Source organism: Artemia sp. Qi Xiang Cuo, chromosome 3, assembly GCF_049724085.1.
Source record: "Artemia sp. Qi Xiang Cuo chromosome 3, ASM4972408v1, whole genome shotgun sequence".
Taxonomy (NCBI): Eukaryota; Metazoa; Arthropoda; class Branchiopoda; order Anostraca; family Artemiidae; genus Artemia; species Artemia sp. Qi Xiang Cuo.
In genome coordinates this window covers 42,095,145-42,117,223 of record NC_142796.1, presented here as the reverse complement: position 1 = coordinate 42,117,223, position 22,079 = coordinate 42,095,145, and the positions used below count along the sequence as shown (strand labels likewise).

Sequence of the window (22,079 nt, the reverse complement as noted above, 5' to 3'; positions counted from 1 at the left end):
CCCACAAGGTACCCCGATGGTATCTCATATTAAAAATTTGAATCAGTATCTATTTTTAAGAAAAAAACACATAAAGATATATTTGAGGAAGAAAAAGACATGGGAAACAAGTAAAGTAAGAAATAAGATAAATACGATATGGTAGTATACGAATGTATTTATAGAAACATCATAATATAGTAAGAATACTCAAATATATCGATATATAAAATTATCCATAGCGTTTGACAAGAAATCATAAAAGCTCAGTAACATGACAAATATCAAACACTATGCGATACCCAACTTTTAAAAAGGAGTGACTCCTACTAATGGTAAACTGAAAATACAAAAAAAAACTTTGATAAAAATAATCAGTAAAGTAATATACAGCTGCAAATAAAATTTAATAGCAAGAATAAGATACACCCTTTCACTTGGGTACAACAGTATCACTGTGGCCAGAATTAAAGGAAGTTTCTAAACTATATATAATCTATGATCATTACACTCCGATTTGGAATGATCTTCCTGAGGAAGTTATACTAGAAGTTTCTCTGTTGACTATTTCAAAAGAAGATTCAATAGGCATCTAAGAATCTTGACAAACGAGTAGTGGCAAATCAGATATTTAATTATACCTAGTGCCACAAATTTAAGAAAAATAAATTTACTAAACAAATAACTCTTTGATAAATTTCCACGTGCATGGATGGCCTATGTCATACCAGTTATCTGGTAACACTGCTTCAAAGCATAGACACAGTTTTCTGGCCTTTTATTCTGGCTAGACACTCATTTGAACAACATTTCCAGGAATACAATGAAAAACAGCTCGACGGAGCTTGCTTCCATTCGCGGATAATCTAAAAAACAAATTGAAAAAGTTCCCAAGTGGCACAAAAAAAATCCTGTAACTTCTAAAGTATATTAGTCACACAGGGATATTTTTCAGCTTTTGTTACTTCGTATCCAACTGGAATCTCATTAATGATGTTCCCAATAGCTTGAATACTCACAGACCATCAGAGGTGCAAAATTAACAGCCATGCTGGGAAGTTTGATGGCTTGCTGTGGCATTGCAACATCGGCTTATTTAACATCTGCGTATAAGGTAACATAATCCTATTCTAAAACTATTACTAACTTTTGTTACTTCGTATCCATCTGGAATCTTATTAATGATGTTCCCAATAGCTCGAATACTCACAGACCACAGAGGTGCAAAATTAACAGCCTTGCTGGGATGTTTGATGGCTTGCTGTCGCATTGCAACGTCGGCTTATTTAACATCTGCGTATAAGGTAACATAACAGCCATGCTGGGAAGTTTGATGGCTTGCTGTGGAATTGCAACATCGGCTTATTTACCATCTGCGTATAAGGTATCATAAGCCTATTCTAAAACTATTACTAGCTTTTGTTACTTCGTATCCAACTGGAATCTCATTAATGATGTTCCCAATAGCTCGAATAGTCGCAGACCACATAGGTACAAAATTAACAGCCATGCTGGGAAGTTTGATGGCTTGCTGTGGCATTGCAACATCGGCTTATTTACCATCTGCGTATAAGGTAGCATAATCCTATTCTAAAACTATTACTAGCTTTGGTTACTTTGTAACAAAGCGGGGGGGGGGCGTTCTCCCCCCCCCCTGTCTCAATGATGCTGCCTTATTTTTATATTTTTTTTTCTGAGATTTCTATTATATAGCATTAAAAGTGCCAATTAGACGAGTTTTGCCCCCCTGGAATTCAGCTTATGGGCGCCCATGGATGTTCCCAATAGCTCGAATACTCACAGACCACTTAGGTACAAAATTAACAGCCATGCTGGGAAGTTTGATGGATTGCTGTGGCATTGCAATATCGGCTTATTTACCATCTGCGTATAAGGTAACATAAGCCTATTCTAAAACTATTACTAGCTTTTGTTACTTCGTATCCAACTGGAATCTCATTAATGATGTTCCCAATAGCTCGAATACTCAGAGACCACAGAGGTTCAAAATTAACAGCCATGCTGGGAAGTTTGATGGCCTGCTGTCAGGGGCGATTCTCCAGCATTTCTATAGGGGGGGGGAGGGGGGCAAGAGGGGTCTATATCTGGATAATCAAAGGGCATGGGATGTATAATATTTTTTCTCCACATTATTGGGGGGCAACTGCCCCCCCCCCCTTGCCATTCCCCAACGACCCCCCTGCTTGCTGTGGCATTGCAACATCGGCTTATTTAACATATGCGTATAAGGTAACATAACAGCCATGTTGGGAAGTTTGATGGCTTGCTGTGGCATTGAAACATCTTCTTATTTAACATCTGCGTATAAAGTAACATAAGCCTATTCTAAAACTATTACCAGCTTTTGTTACTTCGTATCCAACTGGAATCTCATTAATGATGTTCCCAATAGCTCGAATACTCAGAGACCACAGAAGTGTAAAATTAACAGCCAAGCTGGGAGGTTTGATGGCTTGTTGTGGCATTACAACATCGGCTTATTTAACATCTGCGTATAAGGTAATATAACAGCTATGCTGGGAAGTTTGATGGCTTACTGTTGCATTGCAACATCGGCCTATTTAACATCTGCGTATAAGGTAACATAAGCCTATTCTAAAACTGTTATCAGCTTTTGTTACTTCGTATCCAACTGGAATTTCATTAATGATGTTCCCAATAGCTCGAATACCCACAGACCACGAAGGTGCAAAATTAACAGCCATGCTGGAAAGTTTGATGGCTTGCTGTGGCATTGCAACGTCGGCTTATTTAATATCTGCGTATAAAGTAACATAAGCCTATTATTAAACTATTACTACTGTCTGAGGCAGGGACAGTAACAACGACTCCTCCTTTATGCCACTCTTGTTAAAGCTTCTGCTTTGGTTAACACCCAAGAAATCCTTCAATAATTTAAGCAGCATTTTCTCATATGTGTATAGTCTGGATATCATTAATTTTTAACCAATCACGATTCCCAATTAAAAAAAAAAAACATTGATAAATCGATCAAAAATGATGGATGTCTAGAAAATGATATCTCCTTAAGCACGTTTTGCAACTGAACACAAAAGGGGCTGAGCTCTAAAGTGGCAACCTCCATTACGCATGATTTTTGACAGTTAGTTAAATAAGCTTACCAGAAAAACAAAAAAAAGTGGCAGGTGAAAATATAAAAAGGCCCATTAAGACCAACCCAACTAGAGAAGGTGGTAAAAGGGTGAATTCCCTCCCCTATAAATACGCGCAAAGCTCCCAAAAAGGTTATGGAAAACATGATACAAAAGGTATTTAAAAAACACGCATAATTTATACGCTTCTATACTATCTACACTTCTATACTTAAGGTTCTATACTTTCCTACCATGGTTTTTGTGTCATATCATTTTCACGACCATAGATTGATCGCTGACATATTATCAGCTGGTGCCTCAATGGCCACGGTGGCTCTTTCTTTCACCTTAAAGCCATTGTTCAGATCTGTTGGAGTTGAACACTCACGACAGGTATTTAATTTATTTCAAACTAAATCGGTAAATAAATCTACATATGGCAGTATAAGAATGTATTTAAAGAAACATCATAATATAGTATGAATACTCAAATATAACGCAACATAAAATTATCCACAGCATTTGACAAGAGATCATAAGAGCTCACTAACATCACAAATATCAAACACTACGTGATGCCAAACTGTAAAAGAGGGGCGACTCGTGCTAATGGTAACTGAAAATCCAAAAAAAGACCTTTGATAACAATAATCAGAAAAGTAATATACAGCAAATATCAATATATACAGCAATATAATATACAGATAATTATATGCATATACGCATACTTTGAGATTACCCACCAAAATTTTAAGTGAGTTACCCTAGTTGAGATGCAACATCTACCACCCTAGTAGAGATAAATCTGCTTCTAAAAGGACTTTAGTGGATCTCTATATTCTGTCTTCATTTAGAGATGTACACTGACTTCATAAGATGTAGAAGATATTGTCAACGACTTTGATAAAACGTTTCCGCATTTATGGCTCAAACCAGGCATGGTTGTAATCACTATAAGGCAAAATTAAGCGTATCGTTCAGCATCAAAACTGTATTAATCAGCTTCTCCTGAAAAAAATTCAGAGGCTTAATTTTTCTTTCCTGCTAAGCTATGAACATTTCACATAGGTTATTTAAGTTTTTCTGTCACTTTTTACATTTGGATTAAATTGGCTTATATTCTTCTAAATAAAGTGAGGTCAGAGGTTTAATTTGTAATCATGTGACAATTCATTCACTTCTACAGCAACTCTCATAATAAGATTAAAATGCAGGCAAAATTTTTTTTTGTCCTTAGGTATCCTCTTTCAGTAAAAAAATTTTGTTCAATAGCTTTAATAGATGGTGTGCAACTGCGCAATGCTCTATGGCCGTTAGTTTTACTGGACTAACGTTGAAATAAAAGTTGAAATAAAGTTTTAGTTGAAATAAAAACTTTAGCTGAAAAAAAAATACCTGGACAGATTTTACAGCACGTAGGCCTAATACCTGGTAAGGCCTTTACAGCACGTGGACAGCCTGGTAAGCACCAGCACCAGCGTGGGCAACGAGTTTATCAACTTCAGGATTATCTAGTAAATCAGGAGGTCTTATTCTAGTTATGATTCTGCTTGAAGGATTCCAGAACCATACTAGTCCATCTACTGTCCAAACGACAGACCTATAGAAAGTATAAAAAAATAATTATTAAAAATAACCATAGGGATAGACGGTAAACCATAGGGATTTTATTCAGCGAAAATTTGGAAAGTTTTAAATTTTTATTCAGCGGTCAAATAATAGCGATACCAAGGGTAGTATATTAAAAAAAAATACCAAAGTACATTAATAGTGATTCGAAAGAATCAATTTAGCACATAATTAAATAGAAAAGTGTAGTTACTGCCTTAGGTGCACACATGAAACATTCACGAGGAAGGGAGGGAGGGAGAAGTTTCAAACTCAATAATTACTTTGGCAAATAATAAATCTTATACAAAAAAGATCAATGTTGTCGTAAATCAACATCGCAGGGCTGCCACAGGTTCAAGTGGTGCAAAATAGGGACATAGGGACCTCTTTTTAAAAGAAAGAGGGATATCTCTAGGGACCATTCTGGAAGCAAAATGGACCCCAAAACTCAATTTTTAGAAAGCTTTTGAAGGAAAAAGCACTGACACAACAGCAAATGACACTTGACTAAGAAAACAAAATAGGAATGATCATTTGCAGACATCTCTCCATGAACAGAGGACAAATGATAATTAAGTAACCGACCACCTGAGAATTATCGTGTCATGGGAGTAGCTTTTTTCTTCTTTTTTTTATGAGCACTTTAGTTTAGAATGAAAAAAATTAGATGCAAAAATATTATGAAACAGATAAGGGTACGGTAGCTAGAGCACAATAACTGCTGTTGGTTTTTTGAGTTCTATTTATCATAGCCTGCGCTAACTGTATCTTGATCATTTCCTTCTTTTCAATGCATTTTCCTAGCCGATTATGAGCTTTCTTCAGTAACTAGTCTGCGGCCTGTTCCTTGGTGCCAAACGCTTCTTTTTTTTTTCTTTGAGAGATTTTCGAGAGTCTCTATTGTCTGTCTTTTCAAAGAGGTTTTAGCGAGCTGCTGCTCTCTCAGCCGTTCTCTTGCCTCCAAATCCTGCCGCTCTTTCTCAGTTTTTTCTTTCAAGGTTTTTTCCTACTGTAGGTACAAATCATAGCTCTTTCTAGCGGATTTGGCCAGTTTTATCAAGTCTTCAGAGACAGTAACATTTCGCGCCCGTCTTCCAAATCTGCCCCACCTATGTATCACAAACAGTTTTACATTCAAAGTTCGTACAATCATCGAAGCTTTCTTCACTGAGAACTCGCATGGAAAGGGAAAAACCCCGCTCAATCCTGGCAAACCCGTGAGAAATGGTCAAAGCATTTTTTACGACTTCAGACAAGTTTGGATATTTCCATCCATGGATCACGTTGTTTCACTTGTTGTCGATTCTTCCCAGCTCTGAAGGAAGTCCAGATAACTGGACTAGCTCAAACTCACCAACTAACATGTCTTTTTGCGTCTCGATGGGTAACTTCCTGGCAACGTATAATAAACTGTAAGCAGAAACTGGCTTTGAAACTTCATCAAGATGCAGAAAAGTTAACGTTTTCAACAACTGCTGTCTACTGACTTCATCAAGGGTCGTTTTTCCGAAATAAGATCCACGAGCTTCGGTTAAAAAATAAGCGAACTTAGTTCGCCCACAGGAAAAGTTTTTGACCATTGTACCTCGGAACATTTTTTCATATACATTTGCTTTTCCGTCAACGAATTTTCCAGAATAGTCAGACTCAAATCATCTTCAGAGTCAATGTAATTTCTGCAATTGGCATTTCATCCAACACTACGTAAGCATCTCGGTGCATGGGCAGTTTTTCCGGTTCGCTTCTCTCCATGGAAGATGCTGCCGAGAGATGAAGCTAATTCGGCGTTGGCTTTATGGTAACAATCTCCTTATGTTCAGCAGTTCTGGCGTTCTGCAGTAGAACGTAGGAGCCCTTATGGCAGACAAGCGATGTATTGCAGATAGAATAATAGAAAGAGAACATATCTCCCGGAACGGCCCTACACTCCTTCATTTGGTGTCTTGTTGCATCTTTCTCTTCCAACCAAATCTCACAGAATTTGCACTTTTACATTCTAATTCAAATAAAACTTCAAACCCTAAACTTTAAAAAGAAAAGAAGTTAGTAGAAAAATGTATAGGCTATAACCAGAAATGTTTTCAAATAGAAAAGGGCGGTAGGAAGTAGTCTAATGGTCAAAAAATGTATGTAAGCTCAAAATCGTGCATGAAACCTGGTTTGAATCCCACCTCCTTCGTACTTTGTACTTCGATCCATTCTCTTTTTCCCCCCATGTGCAGAAAAGAATTTTCTATTTAATAAACAAAGCCAACCAAGCTTTGCCACCTCCTAACCTATTGACTACAGAGCAAAGGGGATTACTCTTTTTCAATACTAGTCTGTCCGCTCTGTCCACACAGTAACGCTGTAGCCCATGTAAAGTTGTGTCTTTCTTAGACAAGCAAAAAGAGGTTGATGCCCGCAACTATTTAATTTTAATTAATCTAAGTTAGGTTAATCTAAGTCCTTAATGTTGAAATCTTTCCAAATATTATTTCTCTTAAGAAACAAAGAGCGGATATGGATAGAGATTGACTTCTCGAAGTTGTTGGAATAAATGTTAGATTTAGAGGTACGTTAAGCCTTCATAAGTTTCCAAATATTCATAAATTTAGCGTTTTTCTTAATAACTTATTAGAGTGCTTCTTAGAGGAGGTGGGTCAACCAATTCCACTAATTTGTGAAGGAGACACACAACTTGAATTGTTATCGTGGAAGCCAGAGTGCCGACAGTATTTTGCAATATTCAACTAGAGTACACCCTACCTACCCGAAAAAGTACCCACGGCACATGTCCACATGCCCAGTGTAAACGAATGACCCAAAAAAAGGAATTACCAAGGAGTGCCAGCAACAGGAAGGTTTAAAACAACACTTGGGAACGGAGTGTCTTGTTGAACACCCGGCTTAACTGACTCTGTTTCCTCGTTTTTCTTCATTTCTTTGGGTTGTTCCTTCTTTTCCTCTTCCACCCTTTTCGGCTCTTCAACAGCAGTTATAGCTGATTCTGCCTCGTATCTGTCAGGTTCTGCAGCAGCTGGTACGATTTTTTTTGCTGGGGTTGTTGTTGCCATAGCTACTGGTACAGGTGTTGATATAATAACTGGAGCTACCGTTGCAGGAGGTGCGGGAGTTGGTGAAGCAGTGACAGATATGCCTTGAGCAGCGGCAAGTTTGGCAGCTAAAAAACAAGACAGAATGAACACATTTTGAACACTAACAAAATGTCCCCCACCGTTCCTGGGGGACAACACCCCTTTCAAATTTTAACAAAATTTATTTATTAACTAAGCCCTTTACTTAATTTTAATAAAAATTATATTTCAAGAATCATAAAATGATAAAATTAACATTTTCATAGGCTTGTGATCTAAGACCCCTAAATTGTTCTCAAGTTTCTTTTTAAATTTTGCCCTCCCCCTGTGTGCTAGTAGTCTAGAATTGTTTTATAGTTTATTTGCCATGTATCACATCACCCAGTTCTTAAGGTGCTGGCTTGTGTTAACAGGGATCATATCAGGGAGTTAAAAGTGCAAAGAAAAAGAAACGTAAGGTGGGAGAGATGGCCGAGAGGGTTAACGACTTACCCCTCTTCTTACAATTGATCTGAATGATTCATCACTAAAGTTTGGAAAACATGGGCCTTAAAAATAATCTGTTCTGGCTTCCAGCCAATAAGATTAGGCAGCTGGATCTGTGTAAGATCAAAGATGGCAGCACATTTTTTGCACTGATAAAATAATAGGAACTGGGGGATCTTGTTACTCAGAATTGTATTTGAATTAGTTTTATTATAATTATCTGTAAAATTCTATTTAAAATTGCAATGTATTTAAGACTATATCAAATATAAATTGAAATATATTTGAATTTAAATTAATTTTGATTTAGTATAATTAGTATTATATTTGAATTAGGCTGAATTATATCAAGTTCATGTTTTTTATTAATCAATAAAAAAAGTTTGGACAAAACTATCAAATTAATGACCCACAGCGAGAATAACTCGTGTGTGGGTAAACAGTTCTATATTTGAATAGAACTGTAGAAAGACATGCACAGGAGCGTATTAAGGGGTTAGGATGTTACATTATTGATTTGATAAATGTGTTTATATGAATAAACAAATAATTCCTTTATTCTTCATAGTAGCAAGCAAACAACATGGTAGAATTGGATTGTCACTGTATAATAAAACTGTATAATAAAAAGAAAAGAAAAGACGTTTAAACAATTTTTTTTTTAATGTTGTTTTAAATTGTATTCGGGCAATATAGAAAAGAATCTAATAAAGCGTAAAATATTATAATAAATAAAAGAATATTATATATTATAATAATAATATATATCAAATAAAGTGTAAATAAAAAAGCTTAAAATATTACCCATTTTGATTAGTTTCTGCGTTAACTATATGCTGATTTGTCGACAAAAGAGTTTATGCCAAATTAATTTTTAAGCTCTTATGATAAATTTCGATTTTTGAACTACAGAGTGCAATCATTGATTTATAGAATTCAATCGATGTTTTGATATTTTTATCTCTATGGTCGATATTCCGATTTTCAAAAACCGACATTTGATGAATTCGAATTTTGGAATGGTAATCACTTATTGTATTAACAAAAAAAAACTGTACTTTTGAAAGCTAAACATATCTATTTTAAAACAATGCTAATAGTATTTTGGGGGTTTTGAGGGGGATGTAGCACAACACTTACTTTCGGTTCTTTCTATTAGTTTTAATTTCTGTTTGTTTCAAGTTTAACCTCTTATAAGAGTTAACTCGTGCTCGTCTTAAGGTTTAAATTTGAAGTCTACTTTTCGTTAAAGAACAATGCTTTTGGTATCGAATATCTTAGCATATTGGAACGAGAAAGAGCCCCAAAGCAGCCCAAAGTCAAAGCAGTCAAAACGTATAAAAGCATCCGCTACTCAAAATCCAATACAGAGCTTTGATGGTAGCTTCTGATGCTCGAAATCACTCTACTTGCGTATTGCTAGTAGCAGGATGTGGCAGATGAGGATTCGGCAGACTCGGATAATTCAGATGTGGCAGACTCGTGAAAGGTCTAGCCCGACATTACTAAAAACAGAATTTCTTTTCCGGAAACTGAGATGGAGAAAGAAGCATGTGGTGGCAAAGACAGCCACTTCCATTCCACAACACAGGGACATCTCGAGTGTATTGTATCGATCGTGTTGGGGTGTTAGTTTTAAATTGATCAAAACAATCCAGATTCGTAAATTATTCAATATCAAAATTTGAATTCAGCAACCATGGCTTATAGAAAAATTCTGTTAGAATGTTTTTGTGTTTGAACCTAAAAAGTTATATTACAGTCACATATTTCTGTTCTCAAGCTTAAGAGGAAATTAAATGCTACTAGCCAGCGTTATTAGTCACTTTTAAGGTAATTATCTGCTCGATAATGGATCGATGGAATGCATCAATACTGAAAACAAGCAGGAAGAACGCCAATATCTAAAAAATTTCGTTGATCCTGCAAATTAACCAAACCTTTTTGAATTATTAATCAATATATTATCCATTTCTTAGGTCAAATTCTGTTAACTAAACTTTATTTTCCTTTTTTTTATTTTATGGAAGAATTTGTTGCGTATTTTTTTCGCACAGGCTCGCTAGAGCTTAATGACTATCTGTTTTTTATATATTTGGTTGCTTGTTGTTTATTTTTTCTTCTAATAAATTAAATAGCTTTCTAAGAATTTTAGTAATTTCTCATGCCACTCAGCCTTCCATTTGCATAAATAAAATAAATTTACTTAAGAACTGTTGCAACTTTTAGTTAAGACAGTGAAAAAATATCCGAAAAATATATTCACTAATAAATTGCAGAATTTTGACTTCACGTCTGAAAGCCTTTATTAACGGGGAAAAAAGAAATAGACTAAATTAAGCAATTGTATTTGTTCACTGTTTAGCTTCATATCTGTTGATGTGAAGTTAAAATATCTGGGCTGTCATTAACATATATGTTTTTCAGTAATTATAACTCTCTTACTAGAAAATTGTACTTCTTGTTATATATATTTAGTTTTACTTCAATTACTAAAAATGTGTTCCTTTAAGTTCCCTGTTGTTCATTTTTTTCTTTGTTTTATGTTTGCTTTGATCTTTCCTTCTTTTTTCTTTACTTTAAGCTATTAAAGTACATCTTACAGATGAAGAAGAAAAATCTCAAAGCAGGATGAAGAATGAATCTGAATTGAATACACAAGGATCGTCAACATAAATTCAGGACAAATAACCAACGAATTAGCAGTGCTTTTAACCATTAGCAGTTCTTGCAGAGTTGAGTAAATATCCTAGATACCAAGATATAGTGACATTAAAACTTAAAACGAACAGAAATTATTCCATATATGAAAGGGACTGTTCCCTTCTCAACGCCTCGCTCTTTACGCTAAAGTTTGACTCAGTCACACAACTTTGTTTTTTTAAACAATAAAAAACTTTAGCGTAAAGAGCGAGGCGTTGAGGAGGGAACAGCCCCTTTCATAAACGAAATAATTTCTGTTCGTTTTAAGTTTTAATGTCGCTCCTTACTTTCAGTAAAAAAAAACTTGTTTTTTTTTTATTTTATCTAAGATAGAAAAAAGATTTATGAGATAACTTAGGATAAAACCCTACCTCTATCTTAGCCCAACCTGAAAATGATCGCCAATACATGACAGAAAATCCGCGTATATTTTGAATGTCCCTTGTACTCTGTATTGCAAAGAGATTCGTTATTTTTAGATTACTTTTTGATAATATTTATAGAAACATAAACATTGACTAAATCTTCAAAATTTTCACTTTATCTCAGACGAAAATCAAGAAAAAAAACCTAGAAAATTCGACTTAATCATCTAAGTTATAGCGGAATAAAATGGATGAAACTTAAATAAATCAGATTAATTTCACAATTTGCCAAACCCAATAGTTAAAAAATAAAGCAAAAATTACAAGAAAAAACTAGTACAAAGAATGAAAACCAAAAAGAGCCACAAACGGATGAAGTCAAACAAATAGGAAAGGTAATGTTAAAATCTGGTTAAAAAAAAATCAGGAGAATGGAAAATCGGTAAAATAAAAATAAAAACAACTTCAAAAGACAAAAACGTGAATACATTAAATAGAGAACTAAGCCAAAACAGTGTCAAAACTGAAAAAACTGCAAAAACTTGAAAATATGTATAGTCGTGATTTTTGTATGTATTTTATTTGCTTTTCTTTACTTGTTTTTTTATTTAATTATGTTTATTTTTTACAAATTAAATTTTTCGTGAACAGCCAAAATATATACAAGGAGTTCGAAACCTGATCCTCAATTTTGACATTCAGCGCCAGACTAAGGAGGAGGCTGATCAGCCATTTTTGACTTGTATCATGCTAGGTTGTGCTTGCTGCGTCACTCTCAGCAGTAAAGAGCTTCTAATCTGTGAGGTGCACATCATTGTCTTAGTAGAGGTTTTTACCTTATGTGATTTGCCAAGGAGGAAAGTTTACTCTGAAATCACAGAATAAGAAACTTCTGAAGTCTCAAAAACGACGTTAACTTATTTAAGAAAAAAAAAAAAAAAAAAAAAAAAAAAGCTATGAAATTTATTTTGGGTGATAGGCTGGTGACTTAGAAAAAAAATGGGCCCGATATATATACTATTTGAGATGTGTTCTACTCCAGGCTGGTTTGTTGAAAGGATCACGAAACATGTCCTTTGATGTCCCTATGATTTCGTTGGAACGGTTGGTTCCCATAACATACTGTTGTTTCTGTGCAAGAAAATAGCTGGAATCAGCTCTAAAACAAATAAAACTGTGCAGTATTTAATTTACCATCTTCTTTATGACCTATATAAAGCAAGTTGTCAGTTACAAATACCCTGGAAGTATAATTCATAAAACTGGATTGACTACAAAAGATCTACTCACAAGAATTGGTCAAACTAATGGAACCTTCAATAAACTACGGAAGGTTGGGCTGTCCCAACATTTCTCTCTTCGGTTGAAACTGCGGTATAGCTGTCAATAGCAACGTTGTTTCAGTTCTCTACGAAACCAAAACTTGGTACCTGAACCAGGAACAAGAGGGAAGAATTGTCGTTTCAAAGACTCGTGTCTAAGGAATTTTTAACATCCAAATACAGCAGAGGATAACTTATCAATCCATCCGCGACAAGACAGGGCAGCCTCTTGTGACAGATCTCATATGAGATTGCAGTTAGATACTTTGGCCACGTACTACGTATGGACACTCTCCGATTACCTAATGCAGCGCTAAACTAGCAACCTAAAGGTTTTAACCGCAGAGGCAGACCCAGAAACACCCTTTGACGAACGTACCAGACCAATCTACGCATCAATGCAACCTCTATGGGAAGATATGCTGGCAGCAGCAAACCACTAGGAATATTGGTGGTTCCTTCTTCATGCCTTGGGTACCTCTGCAGTTACAGGCAGATCTATGGCAAGGTTAGGACCTATAACTCTCAGTAAATTATTGCAGGCCCATGTGCCTTGCAACACTGAACGAAGAAGTTAGTGGAGCCAAACAAGCATAAGATAAGAAGTAGATGTGGATTCTGACACGACATTTCATAGTCCCTGTGAATCAAATTAGTCACTTTTAAAAGGGATTTCTCTTTTTGACCCGAAAATAAATATCTATTTCCACTGTATATGAAATTGAGTCTTAGGAAAAGTCGCTAAATTCAAAGATAATATGTCACATGGACTTGTATATTTGTAAAATAAATCCAAAAGATCAATGAAATAAAAATTAAGAAGGGAATATTTGTGGGGCCATGGTTTGTTGAGTTATGTTGAAAAAAGGTTGTTCTTGATAAGTGTCTGTAGGGACTCTTGGGCAAAGAAAAGACAGAAAACTGTTGCGGCACTTTAAAGGAATCAGTGAGACCATATCACATCATGTGATGTAACATCTTACTTAAGATAGGATGTTTCTCTGATGGTGTTATCAAAGCAAAGGGAGTACTGCAATGTTTTCTACCTCGACTGGAACTTACGAAGAACTTTTCGTTAGGCAAAGTATCGCTAGCAATAAGAACAAAAATACAATTGTGAACATTTATTTACTTTTTGTTTCTGTTATGTTGCTCATTTCTTTCAATAATTAGTGTAGGAGATTTTTTCTTCTCCATTTATCAGGAACATCTAATGCTTTAAAATAAACTATAATAAACAGTACAATACGCTGACATAGGCATTTAGACAAACCAGCATTACTTGGAAAGTAAGCCCAATAGAGAAACTCCGAAATTATAACCGGATTTTGGATGAATTATCTTCCAGAAGCATCGTCTATTATTTTTGTAACAGGCAATTTTTTCCCCAGGCAAGGTATTATCAAGGTAATATAACGGTAATATATCATTTGTATGGTTAGCCCAAACAGCTTACAAGAATCCTCAGCAGACAATATTTCCGCCAATGATGAGGAACAAGGGTTAACTTTATACTTATTCCGATTAATGGTGGTGGTAACCATCAAGAAGGTACAAGGCTGGTACCTTTCGCTGTCTATGATACTGAGGCCCTGTATGTAGGAGTCACTGATCACTCTCTTTAGCTTATTAAATCCTAACACTTTTAGAAATTCCAAATATCAAAATACTGGTGTAGGAGTCACTGATCACCCTATTTAGCTTATTAAATCTTAACACTTTTAGAAATTCCAAATATAGAAAAACCGACTTTAAAAACGATATGTATTTTCTTCTTAACCCCTGTTATATATTAATATATATATATATATATATATATATATATATATATATATATATATATATATATATATATATATATATATATATATATATATATATATATATATATATATATATATATATATATATATATATATATATAGTGTGAAGGTACTGGTTGGACTAACCATACATCAAACAATATTCTGAGCGAAAAATCTGGTTCAATCACAATTTCAAGGACTACATTGACAGAAAGGCTTAAAGGGCTTGGGCCACATTTTCTGGATAAAAGACTATAAATTGCCAAAGATTGCACTTATCGGCCATCTAGAGCCATAGGAAAATCAGGCAGTCCCCAAATAGTTTGGAAAGACGCCATAAAAAATGTTTGAATGGAAATAAGAACTCCATTGTAGGGGGTAAAAAGTAAAACTGAACAGATTGGGGGGAGGGGGGGGGGCGGAACATTAGGTGTGTTGGCCTAGGGCGACTTGGTTTTTCAATGAGCTGTTAGTTGTTTTACAAGTATTTGGTACATGAATAATTTCTTATGCAGTGTTGCCTTTCCATTTATACTTACTTGAGTCAAACTTTCAAACAGTTCGTGGTAACGAACTGTAAGTAAGGAGCGACCCGGCTCAATGGTAACCGAAACTCTAGAAAACGGGTTTTTGATACCAATAGATATATCAAAAGAATCAAATTTCAATGCTGATTTCAAATATATAATTTTCATTAAGTTTAGTGCTACCCATCGAAAGTTATGCGCCTGAGAAAATTTGAGATTTTAAAAAAAAGGGGGAAAGACCCCCTAAAAGTTATAGAACCTTAATGAAAATCACACCATCATATTCAGCGTATCAGAGAACCCTACTGTAGAGTTTTCAAGCTCCTATCTACGAAAATGTGGAATTGTTCATTTTTTGCCAGAAGAAAAATCACGGATACGTGTTTATTTGTTGTTTTTTTTTTTCCCAGAGGTAATCGTATTGACCCAGTGGTCCTAGAATATCTTGAGAGGGCTCATTTGAACGGAAATTAAAAGTTCTAGTGCCCTTTTTAAGTGACCAAAAAAATTGGAGGGCAACTTGGCCCCCTCCCACGCTTATTTTTTTCCCAAAGTCATCCGATCAAATTTTTGATATAGCCATATTGTTCAGCATGGTCGAAAATATGATAAATATATCTTTTAGGGTGACTTAATCCCCCGAAGTTCCCAGAGGGAGGGCTAAAAGTTATGAACTTTACCCAATGTTAACATATAGTATTGGTTATTGGGAAGTATACAGAAAGTTCAGGAGGTTTTTTTTCTGGTAGTGGGAGGGAAGGGTGGGTCGGTGGTTATGTTGGAGGATCTGTTCATGATGGAAGTTTTCATGGGGGAAGGGAAATTGCCATGAAGGGGGCGCCGGACTTGCCAGCATTATTTTTTGGTTATTCGGAAGTATAAAACAATATTCAGGAAGGATTTTTTCTGGAGGGGGGGGGCTAGAGGAGGGTGTTACTCTGGAGAATATGTCCGTGGAGGATATTTCTGTGGGTTAAGAGACAGTTCCATGAAGGGGGCGCCGGATTTCCAAGCATTATTTAAAAAACGATCAGAAATTAAATAAAAAAAAAACAAGTTTTTTCAACTGAAATGTAAGAAGGAATATTAGAACTTAAAACGAGCAGAAATTATAACGTATGTGAAGGGGTTCTCCCCCAAGTCAATACCTCGCTCTTTACGCTACAGTTTTTTTTAGTGCTTTCAAAAGAGCTATCTATTCTAATTAAACGGCCTTAGTGATTCAGGGGTTTGTGAATTAAATTTTTTTTAAACTTTTAACGTAAAGAGCGTGGTATTGACTAAGGGGAGAACCCCTTCATATTCGTAATAACATATACGTAATAAAAAAAACAATAAAAAAAAAAGCGATACGGCTCAATAGTAATCGAAACTTTTAAAAACGGAATTTTGATGTCAATAAATGTATCAAAAGAATGTGTTTATAATGCTGATCCTAAATATATAAATTTTATTAAGTTAAGTATTACTCATCAAAGGCTACAAGCCTGAGAAAATTTACTCGATTTTTAAAGAGGGGGGAAAAATCCTCTACAAGTGAAAGAATTTTAATGAAAATCACACCGTCAGATTCAGCGTATCAGAAAACCGTATTACATAGGTTTCAAGCTCATATCTGCAAAAATCTGCAACTTTGTATTTTTTGCCAGAAGAAAAATATACGAATATAGAAGTTAGTTACGTAAGTTAATTTGTAAAGACATCCATTTAGCAAAAGAAAAGTAGAATTTTTATGCAAATAAAAGCTGCATTAACTAAAAAACGATCAGAAATTAAATAAAAAAAAAAAGTTTTTTAAACTGAAAGTAAGGAGCGACATTAAAACTTAAAACGATCAGAAATTATTCCGTATATGAAAGGGGCTGTCCCCTCCTCAACGCCTCGCTCTTTACGGTAAAGTTTGACTCTGTCTCACAACTTTATTTTTTAAAACAATAAAAAACTTTAGCGTAAAGAGCGAGGCGTTGAGGAGGGGACAGCCCCTTTCATATACGGAATAATTTCTGTTCGTTTTTTAATGTCGCTCCTTACTTTCAGTTTAAAAAACTTGTTTTTTTTATTAAATAGCATAAAGAGCGAGGTGTTGAGGAGGGGACAGCCCCTTCTCTTATTTTTTCTCTCTTGTGTGCAACAAAGTGAATAATTTTTTAAGCAATTAACAAAGCTAACCAAACCTTGCCACCTCCTAGCCTATTGACTCCAGAGCCTATTGACTTTTCGCGACTAGTTTGTCTGATCTGTCCAGACAGTAATGCTTTAACCTATGTAAGCTAAATTTTGTCTTTCTTAGACATGCCAAAACAGGTTCCGAGAATCTCAATCAAAATAAAGTGCTGAAAACCGTATACTCATAGATATTGGTAGCCTTCAGGATTCGTAGCCTTGAACCAAAGCAAGAAAAGGTACTTTAGGGACCTTTATCAATTTAGGGGACCAATAAGGACATTCACTCGATTTTAGGGCCTTTTAGGGACTTTGTGGCAGCCCTGGCATCGTGAATTAAAGGGGCGAACAATGTAGTGAAAAACAAAAAGTGTAAAAAGTATATACAAACTTGAAAGGCAAAAAGGTCAGTTAATCAAAGTCAATACAGTAAGAAAAAACTACAAAATATATAAGCAACTGAACAAATCTAAAAAGTAAGTCAAATAAAAACAATTGTCGAAAAAGAGAACAAACAAAAAATAAGAGCGCATATTGATTTAAAAGGGCAGTATAGACAAACTAGGGTGACATTAGACATGTTCTTTTTCAAATTAAGCAACACATGCTCTTTCAGTTCATACAAAAGCTTACCCCTTCTATTAGCTAAGTATTCTTTCCAAAGAAGATAGGAATTCAGCATAATCTCTTGGTAGTGGGGCACAGGAGGGGGCCATCTATAGCGCCTGGATCTCCATCTTGCGATAGAAACAAATGACTACAAAACAAAAAGAAAAAGGGACTAAAAATTGAATTTTTTAAATTACCGACTGATAGGTTTCTTTGTGTAGGCGCTGTGATGCATGTGCGAAATTCTGCATATATTGAACAAACAATGATCGTATATATGTATATTTATGCGTAATTTTTCTCAAAAATGGCACTAAAATTCTTTCTGAAGATTGGCATACTACCATTTTCTGATGTGAAAAAAACTATCTATGTAGGTTGGGAATTTGGGACAACTTGAACTTGGAAACTAGGAATTTGGAAAACTTACATAAGCAACAGACTTCTTCTTCTTTTTGGTCACCTCTTTTTTGGCACACGTCACAAATGAATGGAGTCACCTTTTTCCTCATTTTATGGGAAACCAATTGGATTAAACCGTGTGACATGGTGAATACACATTCACCGTGACAGGAATTATTACATAGGTCACATCTAACGTAGAACCTATAATAAGTGATATTCAGACAGAGAGCAAGAAGGAGAGGGAGAGAGAGAGCAACAGAGCAAAATCAGGTTAGGTAGAAAGGATTGAAGATTTTCAATAGCAAAATTATAGTGAAATTATAACGATTACAAAGGGGGCATTTCCTGACTCTCGTGAGAAGATTGGAGAGATTGCTGAGGTTCGAGCAAATTTTGTTGGAACATAGTTGGATTCGCCTTATATTAATAATCCAAATTAAAAAAAAAAAAAAATAGTAAAAATGAACACTTTAAGTCTTACGCGCACTAAATAAAGATCATTCCAGGATTATTACTAAAGCCTCTAAGAGCAATACTGTTGTTGTATTAGATTCATATAATTACAACAAAAAAGTCCGAGAAATTATAAATGATTCTAAGATATATGAACAATTAGCTACCGATTCGCTGATTTCGTTGCCAAGGTAAAGCAAGTTTTGGTTAAACCAAATACAAGAATTGGCAGTTTCAATGCAGATTCAATGTATACCAGTTTTGGTCCTCAAAAGACAGAACTGATTTTGGAGCTTAAACTTGTTTCTAACCCATCTACATCAGAAAAATCTACTCTTTTGAAGCAGATACTTCTTTCACTTGCAGCCCATTGTAACAGAACTTCTTTTTACTTCCATTATAGAGGCATTTTTTATAGACAGATATATGGGATTTCCATGGGCGCCCCCCTTTCACCAATACAGGCTGATATATTCAAGGAAGATCTTCAAAAAAGGGCTATTTTGCAAAGTTTTTGTAAACCTGAATTTTGGGTTTGTTTTAAAAAGAAGGTTTGAGAGAATCTCAGTGTGAATTACTGCGTCATCTATCTTAAAGTCCAAATATAGCCCCATCCAACCTTGTTTTGTATTCTCAAAACTTAAAGAAGGGTTAAAAGCTAAAGGGCATCTATTTTAATAGCAATAATGAAGGAAAATAAATAGGCAAAACATGGCTTATAAGGGGGTATGTACATTCAAAAATAATGAAAAGAGTGAAAGCATTGCTTATGAAAGTGCATAAGTCTTGAAGCAGGTTATGTTGAAATATTATTATAAAAAAAAATTAATTGTAACTGAACAAAATATACATCTACAATAAACACAAACAACAGGTAGAGCCATTAAGAATTTTTTTGTAAGACAATAGAAGTCTAACCTCAAATGAACATTTCAATCCTATATCCAAGTGCCATCCTCAGCAAAACAAAAACAAATATATAATAAAATATACATTAAAGTACAACCTTTAAAACTAAAAATGTTTTTAAATCAGTCCTCACTTCAACCAAGACTTATATATACAATGAGGTAAAACAAGGCAATTCATTCAAGTAAAATAGAATAGTTTCTATCTGTTGTTTTGATTTTTAATGGAAAGGCAGTGTAGTCTCTGTTGATATTTAAATAAATCTAAATTTTGCATTCCCCTTGTAAAAATATGAGTCCTACTGATGCTTGATTATACACACTTTTTTAAAAGATCCGCCCTTCCCAAAAACTGAAAATGTATCTTTCTTTATTTCTCTCTCCCTCTACTCTTTCAATTTTATTTCTTTAAGCTTTTTTCCTGCTTCCTAAGTAGTATACAAAGTTTGTATTTAGGAGGAATGAGTCCACTTTTCTTTGCTTTTAATGATTTGTGTTTGGGTCATATCTGGGTCACTTGTGAATAAAATCAAAATTATACACGATTGCAACTCTAATTTCTTGAGTTAAATACTGTTCATCTTTGAAGTGTAAAAACTTATGATTGACCAATAGGTGTGAAGATTTAAGGTTTCTTTTTTAATTAGAAAAGATACAAGCTTGGGCGAACACAATACCACATAAAGGATTTCTGTTTGGGGGGGGGGGGTGCTGTTAAAACAATAACTTGATAGACCTCACCAAAAATTTGTTAGTATACCCTTTTGTTACTTTATTACAAATCAAAGAAACATTTTGAGGGAGGGGTTGAGCACACTACATGAGCACACTTTCAAATGTTGCTGTAACAACAATAATTTGTATATTTTATAAAATAGTATATCTTTTCAGTTTGGAATATTATATATGACGCACAGGTCATTTTTTGGAGGAGGTCTTGGCCTTTGTATTATTTTATTATTCTGTATAATTTATAAAATAAAAACGAATTTTGTATAAGTTGTATAAAACAAAACAGCATTGAATGAGTTGGAGAGGTATGTCATCTGGTTCCTGATTTTAATAATTGTATTCTTTGCAGATACTCTTTGAGACTTAAGGGGTTGTTGATATGTCTGATTAGGCTAAGTGATTGGGAAATAAGTACAAGGTTTATATCTAGGACTACAAAAGTATTGGATTCTCTTTTAAGAAAACTGAAATACAACTCATTTATTCTTAAATCACCTGAACCCCTGTACAAAGCTAGAACTAGGCTAAATGTTGGTATTTAAAAATTTCAACAACTTCTCTGTAGTGCTGGACAATACCTTAATTATGCAAAATTAGGTTAGCTTGATCAAACAAAATAGTATGGTCTGGGTTTTCAAAAATATGCTCTGAAAGAAAGGAAGACATCTAAGAAAGGAACACACCTCTCTACCTCTAATTCCCAAGTAAATTTCCGTTTTGAATCCAAGGAGTTGAGTAAGTGAAGAAAAGACCCTAGAGACTTGTTACCATGCTCCCACAAATAAAAAATATCATTTTATTAAAAAAAAGCATGAAAAACGCACCATTCCGTTGTCAAGAACAAACAGGGTCAACAATGGCGCTCTCATGAACACTTTTTAGATAATAATACCCTCAATTTCCACAAAATTTCTACACAAACGTCTTCTGGGACAGTTTATCAACCTTCTAACAAGCTAACAGTACAACCCCTTCAGAGTTCCAGATAACGGTTACAATTTTTTTTTTGACATAAATTATGAGTGTTTTTTAAATAACTTTTTTATTATGTTTTCCGTAACTTTTTGGGGGCTTTGCGGGTAATTATAGGGGAGAAAATTCACCCTTTTCCTCCTTCTTTAGTTGAGTTGGTCTTAATGGGCCTTTTTTTACTTTTACCTGCCACTTTTTTTGTTTTTCTGGTAAGCTTATTTAACTAATTGTCAAGAATAATACTGTAATATACTTACCTATTAGGATCATATGGTTGTTTGCAGACGCAACAAGATTTTTCTGTCAGTTCAGTTTTTCGAGCTTTTACAGGCGCTCTTTCTTCGTCCCGTTCTTCTTTTGAAAGTTTTCTCTTCGTCATTTCTTGAAGTCGGTTAATTTCAGCCTGTGTATAACTACTGAAATCGCCGTCTTCCCGTTCGAGGAAGTTCTTAAGTCTTTTCTGATCAACAGGGTTTATGTTCTTGCCATTTAATGCTTGTTGAATTGCTAAAAAAAAAGAACTAGGTAAGGTTGTAAAACCAGGAATAGCGAACTAGGAATAAGGAGTGATTAGTCATATTTTTAACGTCTAATTCGTGTTATCACAGACAGGGAGGTATAGTGGAAGCTAAATGGCACTTTTTCAAAAACAAAATTTGAAAAAAAAGATGCCTACAAGAAACCTATAAACAACAACCGATATAATTTCCAAATACTATAACTAATACTACTACTAAGACCGCATCCAGGATTCTTTTGGGGGGTGAGGAGGCAAAAAACTTGAAACACATCAGAAATTCGTTTATATACATTTTTGTTACGTTTTTACTAGTCTCACAAAAAATC

At 34.7% G+C, this 22,079-nt stretch overlaps 1 protein-coding gene across 2 annotated transcripts; it reads right to left on the bottom strand.

Annotated features, from left to right (window-relative positions):
• Window positions 1–2,154: 2,154 nt before the first annotated feature.
• On the bottom strand, window positions 2,155–21,637 carry LOC148954109 (uncharacterized). Of its 2 annotated transcripts, XM_089086923.1 has the most exons (5): window positions 21,491–21,637; window positions 18,194–18,369; window positions 7,527–7,869; window positions 4,491–4,695; window positions 2,155–4,103 (listed from the first exon to the last, which is right to left on the bottom strand). In XM_089086923.1, exons 1-4 carry the CDS (start codon window positions 21,610–21,612, stop codon window positions 4,536–4,538), a joined length of 801 nt encoding a protein of 266 aa, XP_088943049.1. In that variant the 5' UTR covers window positions 21,613–21,637; the 3' UTR covers window positions 2,155–4,103; window positions 4,491–4,535. The 2 variants fall into 2 exon arrangements, with proteins under 2 accessions (XP_088943049.1, XP_088943048.1); XM_089086922.1 differs by having other exon boundaries at window positions 2,155–4,695.
• Between the last annotated feature and the right edge of the window lie 442 nt (window positions 21,638–22,079).